The 26,734-nt window shown below is 35.1% G+C and overlaps 1 protein-coding gene across 1 annotated transcript in view; it reads right to left on the bottom strand.

The window, feature by feature from the left end:
• Window positions 1-26,734, bottom strand: part of LOC132555770 (glutamate receptor ionotropic, NMDA 2B-like) — a 68,135-nt gene that overhangs the window by 1,587 nt on the left and 39,814 nt on the right. Inside the window, exons 7-14 of the mRNA XM_060220134.1 lie at window positions 25,781-26,019; window positions 20,749-20,896; window positions 20,127-20,313; window positions 14,519-14,644; window positions 9,764-9,984; window positions 9,413-9,573; window positions 7,512-7,693; window positions 5,059-5,297 (exon numbers count right to left, since the gene is read on the bottom strand). Of these exons, the coding sequence (XP_060076117.1) occupies window positions 5,059-5,297; window positions 7,512-7,693; window positions 9,413-9,573; window positions 9,764-9,984; window positions 14,519-14,644; window positions 20,127-20,313; window positions 20,749-20,896; window positions 25,781-26,019 (1,503 nt within the window). The remainder of the gene's footprint in view (window positions 1-5,058; window positions 5,298-7,511; window positions 7,694-9,412; window positions 9,574-9,763; window positions 9,985-14,518; window positions 14,645-20,126; window positions 20,314-20,748; window positions 20,897-25,780; window positions 26,020-26,734) is intronic.

Raw genomic sequence — 26,734 nt, 5'->3', positions numbered from 1 at the left:
TATTTATATCAAATTTAGTCGTCAGACTTAAAAGCTGGATATTTATGTCAAATTTAGTCGTCAGACTTAAAAGCTGGATATTTATATCAAATTTAGTCGTCAGGCTTAAAAGCTGGATATTTATATCAAATTTAGTCGTCAGGCTTAAAAGCTGGATATTTATGTCAAATTTAGTCGTCAGGCTTAAAAGCTGGATATTTATATCAAATTTAGTCGTCAGGCTTAAAAGCTGGATATTTACGCCAAATTTAGTCGTCAGACTTAAAAGCTGGATATTTATATCAAATTTAGTCGTCAGGCTTAAAAGCTGGATATTTATATCAAATTTAGTCGTCAGGCTTAAAAGCTGGATATTTATATCAAATTTAGTCGTCAGGCTTAAAAGCTGGATATTTACGCCAAATTTAGTCGTCAGACTTAAAAGCTGGATATTTATATCAAATTTAGTCGTCAGGCTTAAAAGCTGGATATTTATATCAAATTTAGTCGTCAGGCTTAAAAGTTGGATATTTACGCCAAATTTAGTCGTCAGGCTTAAAAGCTGGATATTTATATCAAATTTAGTCGTCAGGCTTAAAAGCTGGATATTTATGTCAAATTTAGTCGTCAGACTTAAAAGCTGGATATTTATATCAAATTTAGTCGTCAGGCTTAAAAGCTGGATATTTATATCAAATTTAGTCGTCAGACTTAAAAACTGGATATTTATGCCAAATTTAGTCGTCAGACTTAAAAGCTGGATATTTATATCAAATTTAGTCGTCAGGCTTAAAAGCTGGATATTTATGTCAAATTTAGTCGTCAGGCTTAAAAGCTGGATATTTATATCAAATTTAGTCGTCAGACTTAAAAGCTGGATATTTATATCAAATTTAGTCGTCAGACTTAAAAGCTGGATATTTATATCAAATTTAGTCGTCAGACTTAAAAGCTGGATATTTACGCCAAATTTAGTCGTCAGGCTTAAAAGCTGGATATTTATATCAAATTTAGTCGTCAGGCTTAAAAGCTGGATATTTATGTCAAATTTAGTCTTCAGACTTAAAAGCTGGATATCTATGTCAAATTTAGTCGTCAGGCTTAAAAGCTGGATATCTATGTCAAATTTAGTCGTCAGGCTTAAAAGCTGGATATTTATGTCAAATTTAGTCGTCAGGCTTAAAAGCTGGATATTTATATCAAATTTAGTCGTCAGACTTAAAAGCTGGATATTTATGTCAAATTTAGTCGTCCGGCTTAAAAGCTGGATATTTATGTCAAATTTAGTCGTAAGGCTTAAAAGCTGGATATTTATATCAAATTTAGTCGTCAGGCTTAAAAGCTGGATATTTATGTCAAATTTAGTCGTCAGACTTAAAAGCTGGATATTTATGTCAAATTTAGTGGTCAGACTTAAAAGCTGGATATTTATATCAAATTTAGTCGTCAGACTTAAAAGCTGGATATTTATATCAAATTTAGTCGTCAGACTTAAAAGCTGGATATTTATATCAAATTTAGTCGTCAGACTTAAAAGCTGGATATTTATATCAAATTTAGTCGTCAGACTTAAAAGCTGGATATTTATGTCAAATTTTATTAAAATACAGCATATATGGATGTGCTTCATATGTGTTTATGAATGAACGAAACTCAGACACCCAGAACTATCTAAAATCTAACTTAGTGTGATGTAAAGTAAGATGACAGAAATTATATATCAAAATGTTACTGTACGTCCTTTATGTACTAAGAAATATCTTATCATATGTTTTACGTGAATATCACGCATTCTTGATCATTTCCGAGCCAATCTTTGTTTTCTGCAAATTTTCTCCGTAAATTAAGATGAAATAAGATGATACTGGAATAATAAGCAAACAATTGTCTCAAAATGCTTATTTCCCATTCAATTGTAAAAGGTACAATTGTTGCATTTTGCCCAAAAGTTATACTCAAGAGAAGTATCCTTACAACGGAAAGGTTGAAATTGGTGTCGTTAAAGCCCGAAACCTGACATCAACAAGGCCGAAATAAAAAATAATCACAGAAAAAATAAATGTCTACAAAACGCCATATTAAGCCCCCCACTTATGGAAAAAGTATCACTATTGGTGACAAAGTATACCAAAACGTATATAAGTATTACATTACGTTATGATTTATTATATATTTTATCATTCTCTACTTAACACAGACATGTCAAAATAAAACTAGGACAAAATATGAACAAAAGAAAGATCAGCTGTTACGGAAAAGTAAGCGTCTTCTGCTTTATCTACAGTACCAGACATGTAAATTTTGGTCAATCCAAGTAAGTAATTTCACATTCTCAAATGAGAACAGTTACACAACCACGGAACCGACAAACAAACTAACGAGCGTTAAACCTTTCCAGTTTTCATATCGCACAAAGAAATGGAACATTTCTCAATAAGATCACCATGACGACCGTAAAACTTCCCATGTTTTTAACAACATGTATCTTTTGAAACCCTGTGTTACAAGTTTCTTTGTCAGTTGACGGATGCATGCACGAAAATAATGATAATCGGGTCAGGCCGTCGAATATCGCAGAGATGCAGGGATACTGCTATCCAGAAATGGTCAATTAACAATATGAAAATTAAAATCATCATGCTATCACACAGCTTGGTGGAAAGCTGTCAAATAGGAGTTTCATACACCCTTAAATAAAGGTACCTATGTACCACAAGTAAAATTGTAGGAAAAAATTATCTCGAGATACAACGAAGAAAAATTAACACGAGGACCATGTAAAACAATTAAGTCCAGTAAACAGTGATCGTACATTCTAATAACACGAAATGTATTGATGATATAATATTGAGATAACCATGTATTGATGATATAATATTGAGATAACCATGTATTGATGATGAAATATTGAGATAACCATGTATTGATGATATACTATTGAGATAACCATGTACTGATGATGAAATATTGAGATAACCATGTATTGATGATGAAATATTGAGATAACCAAGTATTGATGATGAAATATTGAGATAACCAAGTATTGATGATATAACATTGAGATAACCAAGTATTGATGATGAAATATTGAGATAACCAAGTATTGATGATGAAATATTGAGATAACCATGTATTGATGATGAAATATTGAGATAACCAAGTATTGATGATGAAATATTGAGATAACCAAGTATTGTATTGATGATATAATATTGAGATAACCAAGTATTGATGATATAATATTGAGATAACCAAGTATTGATGATGAAATATTGAGATAACCAAGTATTGATGATATAATATTGAGATAACCAAGTATTGATGATATAATATTGAGATAACCAAGTATTGATGATATAATATTGAGATAACCAAGTATTGATGATGAAATATTGAGATAACCAAGTATTGATGATATGATATTGAGATAACCAAGTATTGGTGATATAATATTGAGATAACCAAGTATTGATGATATGATGTTGAGATAACCAAGTATTGATGATGAAATATTGAGATAACCATGTATTGATGATGAAATATTGAGATAACCATGTATTGATGATGTATTACTGAGATAACCATGTTTTGATGATGAAATATTGAGATAACCAAGTATTGATGATGAAATATTGAGATAACCATGTATTGATGATATAACATTGAGATAACCAAGTATTGATGATGAAATATTGAGATAACCATGTATTGATGATATAACATTGAGATAACCAAGTATTGATGATGAAATATTGAGATAACCAAGTATTGATGATATAATATTGAGATAACCAAGTATTGATGATGATAATATTGAGATAACCATGTATTGATGATGTATTGAATATTGAGATAACCAAGTATTGATGATGATATTATTGATTAACCAAGTATTGATGATAAATATTGAGATAACCAAGTATTGATGATGATATTGAGATAACCAAGTATTGATGATATAATATTGATTGATGATATATATTGAGATAATATGATGAGATAACCAAGTATTGATGATATAATATTGAGATAACCAAGTATTGATGATATAATATTGAGATAACCAAGTATTGATGATGTATTACTGAGATAGCCATGTATTGATGATGAAATATTGAGATAACCAAGTATTGATGATATAATATTGAGATAACCAAGTATTGATGATGAAATATTGAGATAACCAAGTATTGATGATGAAATATTGAGATAACCAAGTATTGATGATGAAATATTGAGATAACTGATTGATAGCCAGATGTATTGATGATGAAATATTGAGATAACCAAGTATTGATGATATAATATTGAGATAACCAAGTATTGATGATATGATATTGAGATAACAAAGTATTGATGATATAATATAGAGATAACCAAGTAATGATGATGAAATATTGAGATATAACCAAGTATGATATGTATTGATGATGATAATATTGAGATAACCAAGTATTGATGATATAATATTGAGATAACCAAGTGTTGATGATATGATATTGAGATAACCATGTGCTGAAGATATAATATTGAGATAACCAAGTATTGATGATATAATATTGATATAATATTGAGATAACCAAGTATTGATGATATAATATTGAGATAACCAAGTTTTGATGATATGATATTGAGATAACCATGTGCTGAAGATATAATATTGAGATAACCAAGTATTGATGATATAATATTGAGATAACCAAGTATTGATGATATGATATTGAGATAACCAAGTATTGATGATATAATATTGAGATAACCAAGTATTGATGATGAAATATTGAGATAACCAAGTATTGATGATATAATATTGAGATAACCAAGTATTGATGATATGATATTGAGATAACCAAGTATTGATGATATAATATTGAGATAACCAAGTATTGATGATATGATGTTGAGATAACCATGTATTGATGATATAATATCGAGATAACCATGTATTGATGATGTAATATCGAGATAACTATGTATTGATGATGAAATATTGAGATAGCCATGCTTTGATAATAAGTTTTGAGAGTTACAATGCATTGATGATACAATATCTATAAAAGTATTGAAATGTTAACGTACCAAACTAACTAAAGCACAACATCCATTTTTGTCGTATTTTCGCAGACATTTTCTCCCAAATTTGAAATATAAATGTTCTGCTATCAGGAGAACGACGCCGACCAGCATTCCTCCGGCCAGAAATATGAAGGCGCTTGTGAAGTTTAATATGCCGATGTTATGACTAGAGTGGCCTCGTTTCTGTTTCCGTCGGTGACAAGCTCCTGCTAGCCAAAATTTCCGCAGTCGTTCCATTTCACCTGAAACAACCGGAAGGTCGGGAGATATTAGTCTACCAGGTAAACGACAAGCGTTTCAGAGCTCGATTTTATACCGATTTAATTAAGTTAAGGTTGATGAGGGATGTGATACACAATACATCACGTTCACATTTATATTACCAAAGAAAACATGGTGCGTGACAGGATGAAGAGAGACAGTAAGCGTTAGTAGGAGCAGTTAGAGTGTTGTGTACGTCTTTGCTGAAACGTGATAGTCTTCAACTTACCCCATATGTGACAGATTTTGTACGCATAATAACGCACGATAAACTCTACAAAACATATGAAGTGATTAAGAACAAACCTGTATAATTATCAGCCTTACCTAATCATATGGTTTATCTAGATACATTTTGACAAATGGTAAAAATCTCGGGTTAGCACTACCTTACTGATCAAATTAAGTTATGGCGTTGATAAGTAACAATATTGGGTGACAAGACTGAGACTTTAAAACAAAGCGGTGTATGGAGAGTACAATACAACGATAACTGTCACATGGGTTAGCAATAATTTATGACACGTGTGTCAGATATACCAGTTATATTCTGAGTTGTGAAAGCGATTATTGCTTGAATGTGCATCCTGTATTAGCACCACCCCCCTACCACCTCCCCCCCACCCCCCATCCCCACCCCCAAGAAGGAAAAGTGTAAAAGAACTGCTAACATCACTTCCTTGAAAAAGGTGAGATGTTCCCCTAAGTACATGTTTTAAACCTGAAATATTTCATAGTAAGTTTGTTTGACCAAATTCTTTTATTTCACATAGTTTATGAGGCAAATATTTAGCATTCTCTCTAGAACGTGTCTGACTAGTTGTTAGCTAAACAAAAGGACAACTAAAGTTCAACTAAAGCGTAGAGCTTTCAACTCCCATTGGAGCTACATCTCATTGTAACACTGTATAATGGCAGCATAAATCACAAGCAATAACACAGGCTGTAAACTGAACTGTAATTCTGCCTTAAAACGGATAAAAATAAGATTTAAACAAAAGAAGGATTTACACAGAAACCCAAGGAAACAAAAGGATATACGGGCGAAATATTGATCGTGAAACTGAACTTAAAACGCTGCATATCATAATATCTAACATGTAATCAGGGGAAACCTGCGGCAAATAATCCATCATAGTATCCTAAAGAGTATCTGAAAATGCCATTAACTCCTGTGGGATCTCGCCGTGTCCTACCATTTACTGTGAAAGTCTAATGGTGATATTTGAGCACAACAACACATACCAGTAGCAATGATAAACAATATGATATACAAACAATTTGCTGCAATAAAATAAAATGCGATGTAATATTTCTGAGATGAATACCTATGGGAAGGTAGAATTACAGTTACTAAAGTTTCTGTTTACAGCCATAATAAGACTGTACATATTGAAATAGAATTTAAAGCCAGTGTGATCTTATCGACCTGTAAAGGTCTGTAATGGCTCTCAGAACAGTTCATATTCCATGACAGTATTACCGAAATATACTCGATGTAAGTAACACGGTAAAAAGCCTGAAGGTTAAAGGTTAAAGAAGAGTCGATTTACTACTTAATTGGAAGGCAAATGTACTTTACATTTTGAACATAGGGAGATTCAGAAAGTATTTTGATTTAAACACCACCATTTTACATTTCACAATAACTATTCATAATATGTTTTTCAACTGTCATTAACTTTGTCCATGAATAACATGCAAAATAAGATATTACTTAGGATACATAAATGTCAACAAAAAAAATGAAAGAAAAAAAATGAAAGAAAAACAAACAAACAAGAAGACATACTCAAAGCAAACGGAGACCAGAATATGCTAGTTGTATTTATCACCTAGTCGATAATCAATCTAAATCGCCTAACACACAAGACAAAGTGTATATCAGGTATGTTTAACTATAATGACATTTCTGTAATAACTGTCTACAGCTACACACGAAGTATTTAGAAACTGTTTATTTAAGTCACCAGGCACACACTCTAGGACGTGGTCGTGCTTTTGGATATTTCAATATGCATTAATCAGGGATCGAATGTTCATTAACAAAACTTCATTTCTTATTTTATTCTAAAACAACGTTTGTGCATTTTTTCGATATCCCGAATGTCATCTTGCGTCCATAGAAATATGTAAATTAACTGTTTTTGCAAATTAAGACATATAACCCCGGTTAGATTTTATCTCTATCATACCTGATTTTTGCAGCTTGAGTATAATCTGATCGACTTCCTCTACCCAGGTGGAGCCCCTTGGGAACCCCACACCGTACCCCGTCATGGCGTACCAATCCCCAACGGTGGTTAGCTCGCAGTCCTTGTCATTTCCCACGTGATACTCTAGAGGGGTGGCATCGTAGATAAAGGCGTGGATTTTGCTGTTGTAAGAAAGAAGAAATATTTATATCAAGGGAGACAACTCCTAGAAAGCTATTGGCTGCATCTTCTTAAATTGGTAAACAGTAACCGCAAACAAGAAATCGGAAAACAAAGCAATACTGTTACACAATAATAACACAGTTGTTTACACAATAATAACACAGTTGTTTACACAATTTTAACACAGGTGTTTACTTATTAATATCACAGTTGTTTAAACAATAATAACACAGTTGTTTACACAATAATATCACAGTTGTTTAAACAATAATAACACAGTTGTTTACACAATAATATCAGTTGTTTACACCATAAAACATCAGTCCTACAAATTAGAAATCGGTAAACAAAGCAATACTGTTACACAGGAATAACACAGTTGTTTACACATTAATAACACAGTTGTTTACATAATGATATCACAGTTGTTTACAGAATAATATCACAGGTGCTTATACAGTAATAACACATTTGTTTACACAATATCACAGTTGTTTATACAACAATATCACAGTTGTTTACATAATAATAACACAGTTGTTTACACAATAACATCACAGTTGTTTACACAATAATAACACAGTTGTTTACACAATAATATCACAGTTGTTTACATAATAATATCACAGTTGTTACATAATAATAACACAGTTGTTTACACAATAACATCACAGTTGTTTACACAATAACATCACAGTTGTTTACACAATAATAACACAGTTGTTTACACAATAATAACACAGTTGTTTACACAATAATATCACAGTTGTTTACACAATAACACAGTTGTTTACACAATAACATCACAGTTGTTTACGGAATAATAACACAGTTGTTTACACAATAATATTACAGTTGTTTACATAATAATATCACAGTTGTTACATAATAATAACACCGTTGTTTACACAATAACATCACAGTTGTTTACACAATAATAACACAGTTGTTTACACAATAATATCACAGTTGTTTACACAATAACAAAGTTGTTTACACAATAATATCAGTTGTTTACACCATAAAACATCAGTCCTACAAACTATAAATCGGTAAACAAAGCATACATATTCAGTTTTCAATCCTAGTAAAGACGATATGATTTAATTATTCTGTCTCCGGTCTTTGCACTTCCCGCTACGTCCTCCTTGTAAGTGCAACAGCGTCAAGTACTCATGTACTGTTACCGGTGTCGAAGTTAATTGAGAACAATCACCACCCAAACATATTGAACATGACACGTCACAAGTCCAACAAGTGAGAAAAATGTGTACGACAGGCTGTGAAATAGCCTCTAATGGCATCTCCTAGTCAACAGACACCAGAGAGATGTCTTACACCATTATACTGTAAGAACAGGGAGTCATGGCTGTTAGTACCCTGTGTTATTTAACAATTTAAACAATGTCAGTTAGTTATGTCGGTTAGCTACATGTAGTTGAGCTGTTCGTGAAAGAGTCCAACTAACATCAGTTTTAGAGCTACACATACGTCTGGACAGATTGACATATTTTAAGTTTTACATCGTATGTTTTCACTAACCACAGGTCAATTCTTACCGAAGTTTTAATAACAGCCAGGATTACATATAAAATGTGATCACTTATGAAAGTAAGTTTTGTTTAAGTAGAAATGGTGGAAGCGGAATATCCGAAATAAAATTGGTCTGAATGGTTTCTTATAGGGATAATGGTGGGTACTATCGAAAACTCCCTTACCCATCTTTTAAGGACTTAAGAGCCCCATCAACTGTGGACTGGTTGAACTGTCTCATGTAAGCAAACATTTGCTGGTGATTTTGTCGGAGGTTCTCTTCAGTACTCCCGTTTGGCACCGTTGCAAACCGGAAAGGAGGGGAATGAGAGTAGGGCTGTTTCAACTGAAATGAAGGAAAGATGAGCAGATGATGTCACATGATTTCCGTGAAAAATACATTTTCCCTTTCGCATTCTCGGTAAAACTCTTTTGAGAGTGAAGTCGTTATTACATGTGTATACATATAAAAAGGAATAATAAAAATAGATTACTATGTGTGTGAAACTGCTTTATCATCCACCATCACTACTTACTCGAACATCCTTTATTCCAGAGAGGTTGTAATACTCGTCCTTTGTGATCATAAACGCTGCCAAATTAGCTGTATAGCTAGCGAGGAACACCAGAGCGAATAATGCCCAAACGTTGGCCAAAAATCTGCTCGAGACTCCTCGAGGTGTATCTGTAGACACTGAGGCTCCGAACAGCATAGCCCAAATCAGCCACAACGACCGGAACAGCGAAAACCTGTGCTCTGTCAAAATAATATCTCTGTCTGCTTTAATCAAGAAAGAAAAATCAATGAAAATCATCACAAATATTTCACAAAATTATTAATTGTACATAAAATCACCCCTTACTGATGTAAAACCAACCCAGTGCAATTTATTTAGAGACTACAAATACTTCATCTTAGTAATGAAGTTAAATCAGGCGACTACGAAATTACTCCTGACAACCACTCTGAGTCTTTCCGAAAACTCGCCTTTAAGTGATTCTTGAAGTCAACACGCCGTGTGTAACTACAAGTCGACACGATGTGTATAACTTTAAGTCGACACGCCGTGTGTAACTACAAGTCGACACGCCGTGTGTAACTTTAAGTCGACACGCCGTGTGTAACTACAAGTCGACATGCCGTGTGTAACTTTAAGTCGAATCGCCGTGTGTAACTACAAGTCGACACACCGTGTGTAACTACAAGTCGACACGCCGTGTGTAACTTTACGTCGACTCGCCGTGTGTAGCTTTAAGTCGACACGCCGTGTGTAGCTTTAAGTCGACACGCCGTGTGTAACTTTACGTTGACTCGCCGTGGTTAACATTAAGTCGACGCGTCGTGTAGCCACAAGTCGTCGACACGCCGTGTGTAACTTTAAGTCGACACGCCGTGTGTAACTTTAAGTCGACACGCCGTGTGTAACTTTAAGTCGACACGCCGTGTGTAGCTTTAAGTCGACACGCCGTGTGTAACTTTAAGTCGAATCGCCGTGTGTAACTACAAGTCGACACACCGTGTGTAACTACAAGTCGACACGCCGTGTGTAACTTTACGTCGACTCGCCGTGTGTAGCTTTAAGTCGACACGCCGTGTGTAGCTTTAAGTCGACCCGCCGTGTGTAACTTTAAGTCGGTAGCTTTAAGTCGACACGCCGTGTGTAGCTTTAAGTCGACACGCCGTGTGTAACTTTAAGTCGACACGCCGTGTGTAACTACAAGTCGACACGCCGTGTGTAACTTTACGTCGACACGCCGTGTGTAGCTTTAAGTCGACACGCCGTGTGTAGCTTTAAGTCGACACGCCGTGTGTAACTTTACGTCGACACGCCGTGTGTAGCTTTAAGTCGACACGCCGTGTGTAACTTTAAGTCGACACGCCGTGTGTAACTTTAAGTCGACACGCCGTGTGTAGCTTTAAGTCGACACGCCGTGTGTAACTTTACGTCGACACGCCGTGTGTAACTTTAAGTCGACACGCCGTGTGTAGCTTTAAGTCGACACGCCGTGTGTAGCTTTAAGTCGACACGCCGTGTGTAGCTTTAAGTCGACACGCCGTGTGTAACTTTAAGTCGACACGCCGTGTGTAACTTTAAGTCGGTAGCTTTAAGTCGACACGCCGTGTGTAGCTTTAAGTCGACACGCCGTGTGTAGCTTTAAGTCGACACGCCGTGTGTAAGTCGACACGCCGTGTGTAACTTTAAGTCGACACGCCGTGTGTAGCTTTAAGTCGACACGCCGTGTGTAACTTTAAGTCGACACGCCGTGTGTAACTTTAAGTCGACCCGCCGTGTGTAACTTTAAGTCGGTAGCTTTAAGTCGACACGCCGTGTGTAGCTTTAAGTCGACACGCCGTGTGTAACTTTAAGTCGACACGCCGTGTGTAACTTTAAGTCGACACGCCGTGTGTAGCTTTAAGTCGACACGCCGTGTGTAACTTTAAGTCGACACGCCGTGTGTAGCTTTAAGTCGACCCGCCGTGTGTAACTTTAAGTCGGTAGCTTTAAGTCGACACGCCGTGTGTAGCTTTAAGTCGACACGCCGTGTGTAGCTTTAAGTCGACACGCCGTGTGTAACTTTAAGTCGACACGCCGTGTGTAGCTTTAAGTCGACCCGCCGTGTGTAACTTTAAGTCGGTAGCTTTAAGTCGACACGCCGTGTGTAGCTTTAAGTCGACACGCCGTGTGTAGCTTTAAGTCGACACGCCGTGTGTAACTTTAAGTCGACACGCCGTGTGTAGCTTTAAGTCGACACGCCGTGTGTAGCTTTAAGTCGACACGCCGTGTGTAGCTTTAAGTCGACACGCCGTGTGTAACTTTAAGTCGACACGCCGTGTGTAGCTTTAAGTCGACACGCCGTGTGTAACTTTAAGTCGACACGACGGGTGTAGCTTTAAGTCGACACGCCGTGTGTAACTTTAAGTCGACACGCCGTGTGTAACTTTAAGTCGACACGCCGTGTGTAGCTTTAAGTCGACACGCCGTGTGTAACTTTAAGTCGACACGCCGTGTGTAACTTTAAGTCGACACGCCGTGTGTAGCTTTAAGTCGACACGCCGTGTGTAACTTTAAGTCGACACGCCGTGTGTAACTTTAAGTCGACACGCCGTGTGTAACTTTAAGTCGACACGCCGTGTGTAACTTTAAGTCGACACGCCGTGTGTAACTTTACGTCGAGTAAGCGTCTTCTTCTTCATCGACAACACCCGCCATGTAAATCTTGGTCAATATACGTAAGTTATGTCACGTTTTCAAATGAGAACAAGGTCTACAACAACGGAGCCAGCAGGCAAACTGACGAGCACCATAAGGCTGTTGTTACTGTTACTGTTATATATAAAAATGAAGCGGATAGCATGAAGGCACCGTAAGGAAGGACAGCACTACTTTGACATATTTATAAAAATGGTGATAATGAAAATGTGATGTAAAATAATGTACTTATACTACTTGAATGTCTATCATGCTGCTGTAGATGTTGTGGGTGTATAATCTCCTTTTTTAACGGTGTCGTGATTGATATGCTATTGGAACTTGCACTAATAAGTAAACGTTGATTATTTTAACAACTTCATCATTATTGACTTTGCTGGCATGTATCTTAGGACTGTTTAAATCTGCCTTTTGAGACGAGTTACGGACTGTTAAATTAGTCCCCGTCCATCATCCATGTTGCAGAAGTTTATTAACTTTGGAATCGCTACATTACACCGAGACAACCAGTAAATACGGTGTACCATATATATACATCCACATGAATTGACCTCCAGTCCCACATGTAACGTGCTAATCAGCATATCCATGTATCGAACAGTTAATGATATTACCAGGTAGCTGTCCGTAGTTTGATATGTCCTATAAAAGCTAAAAACGATCGACTTAGCACCATTATAAACCCACTGGAATAAAGAAATGGTTTGACAACTATCATATTTACATTAAGTTGTTCTGATAGTTTTGTCAATAATACGTGTATGTAGAAGTTGGAAATACATATCGACAATTTTCTGTCAAAATCCCATGCATCCATGATTTGTAAAGCAGGGCGTAAATCATTACTGCTCGCCTTTCTGCCCCAATAAACATCTATCATTTCGTTAAATGAAGATCACGATCCTATCTCTGTTGGGATATGAAGTGTTTTTGTTTGCGTTACTTTTGATTTCCGGAAGTAGAATAGTACCTATCGACCTGACGTGTCAATGTCACTCGGGACTTCCGGCACTGGAATGTTACATTAGATCTAATGTAAACGAACAATTAACCTAGTCTAACTGATCCAATGCTTAATGGCGACATGTCATACGGCTGTGAAGCAGAGATAACGCTATATATTTTATGAATACGGATCGTAACTTATTGTAAGATAGCTCTTAGCCGTTATGTGTTTGATGTAGACTATCTAATGGCTGACATTTCTGCTGCCTTCAATAGTGTCACGTGATCGGTACTTCCTTTCACGACTTTACCATCAGTCTACCTGATCTTTTATCAAATTATGACTGCATCAACATTTCTTTATCCAGATCCCTACAACGATTTTAAGTAAATAACAATCTACAACCCATTTGTCTTATTCCTCTGTGTGTATTATCATGCCGAAATTTGATTAAGGCATTTTTTACAATTTTATTGCCACTCCGTAATTTGACAGAGACAATTCTTTTATTCTGTCCCGGGTGTTTTTTGTATATATTTCAAACTTTTCCTATAGACAATATTGATAACAGGCTGGGGATGATGAAGTTGGATAGTGAAATGTAACACATTAAACTTTTCCTATAGAAAATATTGATAACAGATCGAGGATGATGAAGTTGGATAGAGAAATGTAACACTTTAAACTTTTCCTATAGACAATATTGATAACAGGCTGGGGATGATGAAGTTGGATAGAGAAATGTAACACACCGCCTGTACTATTTATACTTCATAAATGACTTAATGAAGTTGAAGTTATATACATGTATTATGTATGACGTCATTTAATTACTTAATTAATTATATTAAAAGTAAATTTATGTACACCGTTTAAAAAATAGCTTTGAAAAGTAGTTAAAAAGTAATATTAATCATATATCCCGCAGCACGGAGATGTTGTATATATACTCTAACTGTAAATAAAGTATTCCTCCAAGCGCAGTGTAAACACAACCTTAGGATGAGGTAAAACATCACTTCTGAATTGATCAAAAAGTTTACTACCCTTTCTAAAAGAAGTGATAGCCTTGTTTTGATTACCACTACTTCCGGTCACTAGACCACTCGATCCGTGATTTACCTCGCAGTTACCTCGCAATGATGTTCGTCCTTGGTCAAGTCCTCGCGGGCTCAGCCACTCGTATATAAAGATAGAGGCTCCTGTCGCGTGAACACTGAACACTAGGATCAAACACCATGACGGGTAGTCATACGGCTCTGAAATATAAACCAAAATATATTACAGAAAATTTAACACATAAAAAATACATATGGGATATAAACATTCCAAGACAGCGGTGAACAATATAGTATATTTGGGTAATCAATGTTGCACACACAACACAGTGACAAGAACACTTGAATGTAATCACTACTTTATCTAAAACCTAGTGATTAACACTAAACTACAATACAAGTCACGGTAGTATTTTTCTGATTAATTAGTATCTATCGACTTAATGAAACTCGCCGTTCACACTTAATCTCCTGATCTTGTAAGAAAGAATAAACCTCGATACAAATGTTTAAAGTCATCATTTAAAAATTGCACTTTTTATCAAACACTGTAAGGCAACAGTGGCTTTTCTATTTTTTCATCTATGATGAGAAGAAAAGCTTTGTCGCTCATTTCCAAGCGCTGTTTGCCTTGTCAGGCGCAATGTAATTGTGGAGGAATTGGTCCCCGTTGAAGAGGTTTGTAAATATTTATATAATTATTGTAGGATTTTTAGGATTATGTGTTATAGTTCTACAAACTTGTCATGGCAAAGCTTCGGTCTAATACAAATTAAAACTTATTTTAATGCAATTTATATAAACGGAAACCTTTTTCATATTTTTATATAAATATTAATTTTTATCGCGGATGGAGGTAGGTTGGGATGGAGTGATTTGGTCCGAACACACGGTGTAAGAATATGGTTCTAAATATAGACCACTATAAATACGAATGACGCAGCATTCTTGCTAAAGCTAAAGGTAGAGAATGTCGGAACAAGGTACAAAGGTCAAGGTCATGGATACTTTATCTAGTTGTTTGTTAAATAATTGTTGAATATTTCGCCCACCTCCTTTCCCATCTTATCTCCTTTTCTTGCGGGTAAGTTTATCATCCTATTTATTTTATTATAAAACATATTAGGTTTCAACATATTTTATTGTCATATTGGAATGTAAAAAAGACTGGTCATTAAGTTTTACCATCTTATAAGTGACCTCTCCCTAATTACAGACATACAATTGTGAAATAATAATAGTCGAATGATTAAACTTTAGAATGTGAATAATGACGAGATCAGACAATCAATTTATCATGTTGAATACTACATATAGCTTAATTAACAATAGATTGTAAATTTTAGTGAGAAGAGAGAGAGAGAGAGAGAATCTACTCGACCACCCCAGGAAATGCTGTTCAGCTTTCACAATCTTTATATTGTCACTAAGTGAGATATTGGGATCACCTTTACAGGTTATATCAATATATAGATCTCCGCCATACCATGCTAATTATCCGTTAAGTGAATTTCGGATATTATCATATAAAGGACAAGTAAAACAGAAATAAGAATCTTCACAGGGATGTCACATTGACACCCAGCAGACTTTGAAAGATTTCATCTGAAAAGATAATTATTGAGAGTCATTGCTCGATTTCCCAGACGACAATATAGAATATTTAGTTTTCTAGCTCCATAGTTTGTTAATTGCTTGCTTAGATTACAATTAGTGGATGTTGTTGTTGTTTTTTTACCATTAGCGTTAAAAGAATTTATAGCAGAGACTCTAATGTTCTTATCTAAATCATTCTCAAGTTTTGTAGAAGAAAAAAAGAATTTGGCGACAGACGGAAATGTTGTCTCAGTAAGTTTACGTTTCGTAAATTGTATGGAGCACAATTTCCAATATCTGCTGGCAATAAATCTGAGTGCAGATGTGTTTACTTTACAATAAAATAAAAAAGTTTCCGTGCTTCTCGTCTTTTAGAAAGTGGTAGCCAACTGGTTTCACGATACAAAAAATCTGTTTTGTGTATGTTGGCATCCACGTGTCCATTCTTGTAAATATCCAGTAGTCAAATTGAATTGCGCCGTAGATGGTCCATATTCATATTCGAATAAAGGTCGGTACATAGTTTTGCCAAGTTACTTCTTTCTAGAATAAGTTGGAGTTTGTGTAGGGTTTACTGTGTACTTGGTTACTTTACTATCAGTGTATTCTACATGTGTATTCCCTTTACAATCACCAGTAAGAATAACACTTTACTTTACTTACAGTGTATTCTACATGTGTATTCCCTTTACAATCACCAGTAAGAATAACACTTTACTTTACTTACAGTGTATTCTACATGTGTATTCCCTTTACAATCACCGGTAAGAATAACACTTTACTTACAGTGTATTCTACATGTGTATTCCCTTTACAATCACCGGTAAGAATAACACTTTACTTACAGTGTATTCTACATGTGTATTCCCTTTACAATCACCAGTAAGAATAACACTTTACTTACAGCGTATTCTACATGTGTATTCCCTTTACAATCACCGGTAAGAATAACACCTTACTTACAGCGTATTCTACATGTATATTCCCTTTACAATCACCGGTAAGAATAACACTTTACTAACAGTGTATTCTACATGTGTATTCCCTTTACAATCACCAGTAAGAATAACACTTTACTTACAGTGTATTCTACATGTGTATTCCCTTTACAATCACCAGTAACAATAACACCTTACTTACAGTGTATTCTACATGTGTATTCCCTTTACAATCACCGGTAAGAATAACACTTTACTTACAGTGTATTCTACATGTGTATTCCCTTTACAATCACCAGTAAGAATAACACTTTACTAACAGTGTATTCTACATGTGTATTCCCTTTACAATCACCAGTAAGAATAACACTTTACTTACAGCGTATTCTACATGTGTATTCCCTTTACAATCACCGATAAGAATAACACCTTACTTACAGTGTATTCTACATGTGTATTCCCTTTACAATCACCAGTAAGAATAACACTTTACTTACAGTGTATTCTACATGTGTATTCCCTTTACAATCACCAGTAAGAATAACACTTTACTTACAGTGTATTCTACATGTGTATTCCCTTTACAATCACCAGTAAGAATAACACTTTACTTACAGTGTATTCTACATGTGTATTCCCTTTACAATCACCGGTAAGAATAACACTTTACTAACAGTGTATTCTACATGTGTATTCCCTTTACAATCACCAGTAAGAATAACACTTTACTTACAGTGTATTCTACATGTGTATTCCCTTTACAATCACCAGTAAGAATAACACTTTACTTACAGTGTATTCTACATGTGTATTCCCTTTACAATCACCAGTAACAATAACACCTTACTTACAGCGTATTCTACATGTGTATTTCCTTTACAATCACCAGTAAGAATAACACCTGACGTACAGTGTATTCTACATGTGTATTCCCTTTACAATCACCGGTAAGAATAACACTTTACTTACAGTGTATTCTACATGTGTATTCCCTTTACAATCACCAGTAAGAATAACACTTTACTTACAGTGTATTCTACATGTGTATTCCCTTTACAATCACCGGTAAGAATAACACTTTACTTACAGTGTATTCTACATGTGTATTCCCTTTACAATCACCGGTAAGAATAACACCTGACGTACAGTGTATTCTACATGTGTATTCCCTTTACAATCACCAGTAAGAATAACACTTTACTTACAGCGTATTCTACATGTGTATTCCCTTTACAATCACCGGTAAGAATAACACCTTACTTACAGTGTATTCTACATGTGTATTCCCTTTACAATCACCGGTAAGAATAACACCTGACGTACAGTGTATTCTACATGTGTATTCCCTTTACAATCACCGGTAAGAATAACACCTGACGTACAGTGTATTCTACATGTGTATTCCCTTTACAATCACCGATAAGAATAACACCTTACTTACAGTGTATTCTACATGTGTATTCCCTTTACAATCACCGGTAAGAATAACACCTAAGTGTTTAAGCTGGTTAGAGATTTGAATAATCAAGTGTGGGAGATGGAATGTAAGGCAATCGTCTGTCAGAAATAACAAGAACCTTAGTTTTATTTGGATAAGTAAGAAGCAATTCCTCCGACCAAACTTCGCGTTTTTTAAAAATAATATTTTGTCTTATTCTCTATTAGGTTTAAATATTTAGATGAACAAGACAGAGAGATATCATCTGCAAAATGTCTAGATAGAGAATCTGGATTACAGGAGATGTCATTAATGTATATTAGGGAAAAAGAGTAGTCCCAGAACAGAGCCTTGTGGAATACACGCATTGATAGTTTTGAATGAAGAGTCCTTCATAAAACCTGCTTTCTGTTAGACAGATAAGTAGTTATACACTGAACACGTGGTCCTCAGATACCATAATTGTTCTGTTTATATAGCAGACCCTTATGCCAAACTCTGTCAAAGGCCTTAGGAAACAAATCACAAAATATAAAAAAATCGAATGTTCATAATTTTCTTTAGATGTAATTACAGAGTGATATAACTCAATAAGTTGATGGGTTGTGGTGTGGTAAAACCCCAGATTGATAGTTGTAAATTAGATGGTATTCAGTTAAGAAATTGTAAATATGTTTGTATACCACGCGCTGGAACAGTTTCCCTACAGAGTTTAATAGGGATATTGATCTTTAGTTAGAGATAATACATGGATCTATAGCTTTGGAAATAGGCATGACATGAGCAATTTTCCGTGTATCAGTATATACACAGGAAGATAAGGAATAATTAAATCCATCAGAAAGTGGTACAGAAACTCCGTTAGATACTAGTTAAGTATTTTGTGACTGATGCCTTCAGGACCCGATGTCTTATCTATGTTTAATATATAAATATCTTCTATTTCAGATAGAGAGGAATCAGGTCCACTGTAAACAAAATGTACAATGTCTTTTTCTGGACTTTCACGAGTCTGCGCCTATTTTTTTTTCTTTTGTTCATAATTTGCACTAATTTTATTGAATTTGAGTTTAGATTATGAGTATTTTGACATGTTAGTATTTTATCAATGCTAAATGTTTTTGGAGAAAATCATCCTAGACACTTAACAACACATGATTTTTTATCATTTCGCAAGCTTTTCAAGTAAATAGGAACATTGTTAAAAGTCTTACATTTGTTAGAAGGCATTGGCATTCTTAGGTTAAAAACGAGAGAAAAGACACTCGATATTACACATATAAGACAGTCTATCTTGACAGTTTTTCGTGTTTTGTGTTGTAAACATATATCTACTTCACCAGCAGGCCATATTGCTTGACAAATCCTATCAAACTGTAACTTTATATAACGAGAATAAATATCAGTGTTACTTTACACACTTCCTGGTTAGAATGTTGACGACAAAAAATCCAATACATGTAATATAATGTCTGATTGTTAACATTTTTATTTTGCCGTTTACAGTTTCCAAATCCATACCAAAACAGTCTCCACTTCGAAACATCTCAAGATATTGTATGTAAAATCCAATTTATTCAAACGAACGAGCTCTGTTAAAAACTAAGTCTTTCTTATATTTCTGAGCTGAGAGCAGTTATTTCGCCATCCTCAGGGAAATGATGAAGAAATTAAACGCTGCGAGTATTAGATAGAGTGATATGATACTTACCTAGGAACGCTGTCGGCGAGATGGCACCTTTCCGAATAGACACCACTATAGATATTCCAGTCTCCAAAAAGGGCACCGAAAAATCAATAAATTCGTTCCTCTTTGGAGTTATTTTTAATGACGTCATAATCATGTCTGCTCTATGCGTCATCACCTGTTTTATCAATCCATTCCATTGGCCTGTCCTCTGTGAGAATAGATATCAACATAAAATGGTATTGCTAAACTTAATTATACTCTTTAAAATGGTTATGAAGTATAAAATATTTGTACTTTTATTCAGTTTCATTTCTAGAATTGTTCTTTCCAATTAAGTGTTTGTCTTGTATCAGTACATAATAGAGAGCCAAGAGAGAAGTTCCTAGCACTTACTGCTTGAATTGTATCTTTATCGACATTTGTGCATAACACTCAACTCGTCAACTTTAAAATACACTGGATTTTCGCAATGGTAATCTTTATTTTTTTCCTTGAATTTTAATGTATAGATCATTGTATGGAACACACCAGCACACACATTCGATGTGGATGATTTCCGACCATGCCGCATCAATGAAATTCCCAACTGAACTAAAAATGGGGTTTTAGAAATTTGGTTAAAACAGAGAAAAGTGGAGTTTACCTGATCAGGTAATCCCCAAGTTTGGTCAGGAACCTCGTATAATTCGTAATCGAAGTCCATACGCTCACTTAATATCTTTAGTAAGTCTATACACAATCCAGTACAACATCGTAACACGGTATTGTTTAACAAAGTGCTGTCATTCTCACTGTAATGGAAATTGTTAATTCACGATATTGGTACAATGTAAATAGTAATCAGGGGTTCCATTCATATTCTACAACATAAACAGTAAGGTGGGGGTAAATAATGTTATTTCTACAACATAAACAGTAAGATGGGGGTAAATAATGTTATTTCTACAACATAAACAGTAAGATGGGGTAAATAATGTTATTTCTACAACATAAACAGTAAGATGGGGTAAATAATGTTATTTCTACAACATAAACAGTAAGGTGGGGGTAAATAATGTTATTTCTACAACATAAACAGTAAGATGGGGGTAAATAATGTTATTTCTACAACATGAACAGTACCATGGGGGTAATTAATGTTATTTCTACAACATAAACAGTAAGGTGGGGGTAAATAATGTTATTTCTACAACATAAACAGTAAGATGGGGGTAAATAATGTTATTTCTACAACATAAACAGTAAGGTGGGGGTAAATAATGTTATTTCTACAACATAAACAGTAAGGTGGGGGTAAATAATGTTATTTCTACAACATAAACAGTAAGATGGGGGTAAATAATGTTAAATAATGTTATTTCTACAACATAAACAGTAAGGTGGGGGTAAATAATGTTATTTCTACAACATAAACAGTAAATGGGGGTAATGGGGGTAAATAATTTATTTCTACAACATAAACAGTAAGGTGGGGGTAAATAATGTTATTTAATGTACAACATAAACAGTAAGGTGGGGGTAAATAATGTTATTTCTACAACATAAACAGTAAGGTGGGGGTAAATAATGTTATTTCTACAACATAAACAGTAAGATGGGGGTAAATAATGTTATTTCTACAACATAAACAGTAAGATGGGGGTAAATAATGTTATTTCTACAACATAAACAGTAAGATGGGGTAAATAATGTTATTTCTACAACATAAACAGTAAGATGGGGTAAATAATGTTATTTCTACAACATAAACAGGAAGATGGGGGTAAATAATGTTATTTCTACAACATAAACAGTAAGATGGGGGTAAATAATGTTATTTCTACAACATAAACAGTAAGATGGGGTAAATAATGTTATTTCTACAACATAAACAGTAAGGTGGGAGGTAAATAATGTTATTTCTACAACATAATCAGTAAGGTGGGGGTAAATAATGTTATTTCTACAACATAAACAGTAAGATGGGGGTAAATAATGTTATTTCTACAACATAATCAGTAAGATGGGGTAAATAATGTTATTTCTACAACATAAACAGTAAGATGGGGTAAATAATGTTATTTCTACAACATAAACAGTAAGATGGGGGTAAATAATGTTATTTCTACAACATAAACAGTACCATGGGGGTAAATAATGTTATTTCTACAACATAAACAGTAAGATGGGGTAAATAATGTTATTTCTACAACATAAACAGTAAGATGGGGGTAAATAATGTTATTTCTACAACATAAACAGTAAGGTGGGGTAAATAATGTTATTTCTACAACATAAACAGTAAGGTGGGGGTAAATAATGTTATTTCTACAACATGAATAGTAAGCAGGGTCTTGTTTATGTAATTGGTATAATGTAACCGTATAAAAAAATACTGTAGTTCCGAAACAAATCTCCTGTAACATTATGGCATAGGAAAGGATAGACAAAACTTTACACGGATACAATGTTGCAGAATAAAAGAAAATCAATCAATGAGGTTTACAACCAGTAACTTTAAGAAGAAGCACGTGTTTTCTCAAGTGGATAGACATTTGTGAAAGAAAATTCCAATGTTCAACTCAAAATCCAATCACTGTCCTCCAGAACAGGACTTTTTTCGCATTCACGTCTCGAGTAGCGTATGACTGATTCCCGCCGGACGCTGGTGCCGGATTTCAAATTACTCCTAACGTATGTTAAGTACAGTGGACTAGGAAAACAGACGAGGCTAATGTTTCCGTAAATAGCATGTGAGGACCAAGACTTTTCTGTAGCAAAAGTCCTGATAATATCTAGGTATGTATTATTAAGCTATAACAAGAACAGTGAAGTTTATTAATCAAGTAAAGGTGTAGACATTTATATCCTAGGAAATCCCGTTCTGTTTCGAACTTGTACCTGGGGAATAAGTGTTACTGATAGGTGATCGATATCGTCACATTCTACAGGGGCAGGGTACAGCGGAAAACACGATAATGTTTAGTGTCGAATTCTAACGATTTTCATGGAAACCAATGACTCATTAAAATCCAATTATCAACAATATTTTGAAAATGCACAACCTGGAATAGTAATTCGGGCAACGGAGCCGGGATCGTATTTTACAGCAGATATTTCAGTACAAAAGAATGAAGTTAATTGTCGTATAAAATCTGGATTGTTTCAAGAGGCTGTTGCGTCACTGCTACACGGATCCCGTGGATTGTTGATACTGAAGAGTTATTCTTTGAAATGCGCCTAAAATGGTATTGCACGTAACGAAACATTAATGATAACTTCAGCTTTATATTTATTTACAATTACCTTTCAGAAAGTCTTTATCTTTTTCAATTACTTGGAAAAAAAACGACATCCGATAACGTCCGAAAACAGAGCTTACACCAAATAAAATTAACACCACTTTACACAACTGAACACAGTAAACACCTAATTCTAAAGATAAAACTTATTTCATTGCTGAACACCACGCTCCAAAGATAAAACCCACTACACTGTTAAACACCACGCTCCAAAGATAAATTCACTACACTTTTAAACACCACGCTCCAAAGATTAAACTCACTACACTGTTAAACACCACGCTCCAAAGATTAAACTCACTACACTTTTAAACACCATGCTCCAAAGATAAAACTCACTACACTGCTAAACACCACGCTCCAAAGATTAAACTCACTACACTTTTAAACACCATGCTCCAAAGATAAAACTCACTACACTGCTAAACACCACGCTCCAAAGAGAAAACTCACTACACTGTTAAACACCACGCTCCAAAGATAAAATTCACTACACTTTTAAACACCACGCTCCAAAGAGAAAACTCACTACACTGTTAAACACCACGCTCCAAAGATAAAACTCACTACACTTTTAAACACCACGCTCCAAAGATAAAACTCACTACACTGTTAAACACCAAACTCCAAAGATAAAACTCACTACACTGTTAAACACCACACTCCAAAGATAAAACTCACTACGCTTTTAAACACCACGCTCCAAAGAGAAAACTCACTACACTGTTAAACACCAAACTCCACAAATAAAACTGACTACACTTATATACACCACGCTCCAAAGAGAAAACTCACTACATTGTTAAACACCAAACTCCAAAGATAAAACTCACTACACTGTTAAACTGCCTTTTTGTGAACTTATCTAGGATTTCGTTGACCGCGGTCACAACATTCGTTAAGAGACAGTATGACAATATACAAAAAGGCTATTTGATCCACCACAATAAAAAACCTTATTATTTCTGTTGTATCATATTGCTTTCCGGAACAAGCAATTACAGCCGGACCTGTGGTTCGTTTGGCTGTATTCTAGGGAACGTATTTATGGTAATGAATATATTTAATTGCAAGTGAAAACAATGGCTTTGTAAATATTTCTCTTTTGATCACAATATACACTTTGCAGACATATTATGGAAAGTACTTTAGGACGGGTGAAGTATTGTAGATCCTGTCTTCACGTCATTACTGGCAAGGTTATAATAACCTTGGAACAATTACTACTGAGGGGTTACGAATGTTCCACTAACCCTGTCACTACGGCTCTGTGTGTCGGATACTATCACAATCAATGTACGGCCGAACGGACAGTTCTGTAAATGTCGGGCCGAGAGTCTCGTGCCAGAATCATACTGCATTATAGTCAGACGCAAGGCGTGGAATTATTGTGAACGTGAAATTCCCCAAAGTCTATAACTGTAGGACTCGTTATTCGAAACAAAATACAAATATTACCATCGTGATGGCAAAATCAATAGCGGGAATCTGTTGGGAACGGTGCTCAGACATCAAGTTATCCGTCACCATTCGTTTGTAATGGAGTCCGGGCGATAGTAGGGTTAAAACGGCACAATGGTGACACGCCAGTACCTTAGTGTTACCAAGTATTATGTAGCTCATGAGTCTGATCAGCCATGTTGATAAACCTGCTGTATCAAAAGCGCATCTCGTTTAACGTGTGAAAACAAGGGAATTGAAAGGATATGACATGCACAAAAACTAAACAATAGAAACTTAGAACCCGGAACGAGTTACGAGCCCCTTGAGAGATGATTTGGCAACAATGCAAGTGAATTTCTGAGAAACGAGTTTGGCACGCTATCGTTGTAGAAATTTCAAGTCAAAGAACTGGTAAAATCTAGTATCAGTTCAAACATCAAAACCACCAAACTCAGACTGCAAAGGTGCAACGCATATCGATGACAGATATTGATGTCTTTCGACGCCGCTCCAACAGATCGAAGTATTCTGTCAATCCTTGGTAACATACATCATCAGCTGCGCTGATGTCTAACAATTCAAAAGACCTATTTAATGCATCCTCCTATCAGACATTATTTTTTTTCATTCCTGTACGTTATAGACGATTTGTGAAATACGGGTTCCTTATCATTTTGATGATAATCATCAAATTATGACAAACTTGATACATTAAATCTGTTTACCAGAAGAATCCTATACACTCGTCATCTTCCAGCACAAAACACATTTCTTTATAGGAAAACAAAGCAAGAATGTCTCCTATATCATAACAATCAATAGGACGACACACGGGCCGGAAACAGGAAATCAAATCACTCAAGCTTATCATCGGGCGGGTTCAAATTAGCTAAAATTATTCCTAATGAAGACAATGAAATAGTACTGTAATAATTAAGTAGAGAAACCTACTGCTCGGCAGGGTTGTACACCAGACGACAGGGCACAGAATGATGGCCACACTTTCCCGTCACTTTATCTGGATCACGGTACATTACATACGGGTCCTCTTTTAACGTCACTATTTTGAAGTGACGTTTTTCCGGTTTCCCTTTCGGCGGTTTGTTTTTCCCGCCAGGCCAAACAATTTCTTTCATTTGGATGCGCATTTCTGACCGTCGATACGTCGTGTATGGAATCCACTGACCGACCTGGGGATCAGAAAATAAGATTTAGTCGTGTAGCAAACTTTGATGTATGTGTCTCTTCCATGCATTATTGATACGTCTGTGTGTATCAGTATTGTTATAATAAAATTGGAAATGTACCAGATTTACGAGGTCACTTTTATCAATATTCTAGACTTGGTCAGTCTAAGACCATGTACAGTCACTTCCCACTAATACCCTATATAAAACAATATTTTATACAGTTAATTTCATCAGCGCCATCCTCAAATATACCTTCTTTTAATCATCAACAGAACAACGCAGACAAACCAAGGGAAATAACTCAATATAGATAACACGAAAAAAAACCTAATTCGTTTTGCTGGCTTTGTGTTTGTTTGAAGCCTATTGACAATAAACTTAACATAGGACTAACATAACCAGAGCTAGGAAATCGATAGGTATTGGAAAGACAGCAGGTCATCTCTCTGATTGATATCACAACACTTTTGTCACCTAAGTAAGCCTAGAGTACAATGTACGGGTCAGAGTCTTTGATCGTGTAACCATTTGGTACTAAATCTAACTGAAGTTGACAAATCAGACCTAACCGAATTTTTCAATAAACTGCACTTTGTAGAAAAATATGTCAACATCGTTATAAAAAAATAATATAAAACAATGGAAGCGTTTGCATAAAACGATACTACAGGTGAGTAGTAGGACAGTTCCACGAAGTTACCATTAATGTGAAAAA

The sequence above is a fragment of the Ylistrum balloti genome, unplaced genomic scaffold (assembly GCF_031769215.1).
Source record: "Ylistrum balloti isolate Yb309-2 unplaced genomic scaffold, AGI_CSIRO_Ybal_v1 Utg370512, whole genome shotgun sequence".
Lineage (NCBI taxonomy): Eukaryota > Metazoa > Mollusca > Bivalvia > Pectinida > Pectinidae > Ylistrum > Ylistrum balloti.
The sequence above is the reverse complement of the archived record's forward strand: the minus strand, read 5'-3'. Positions and strand labels throughout refer to the sequence as shown.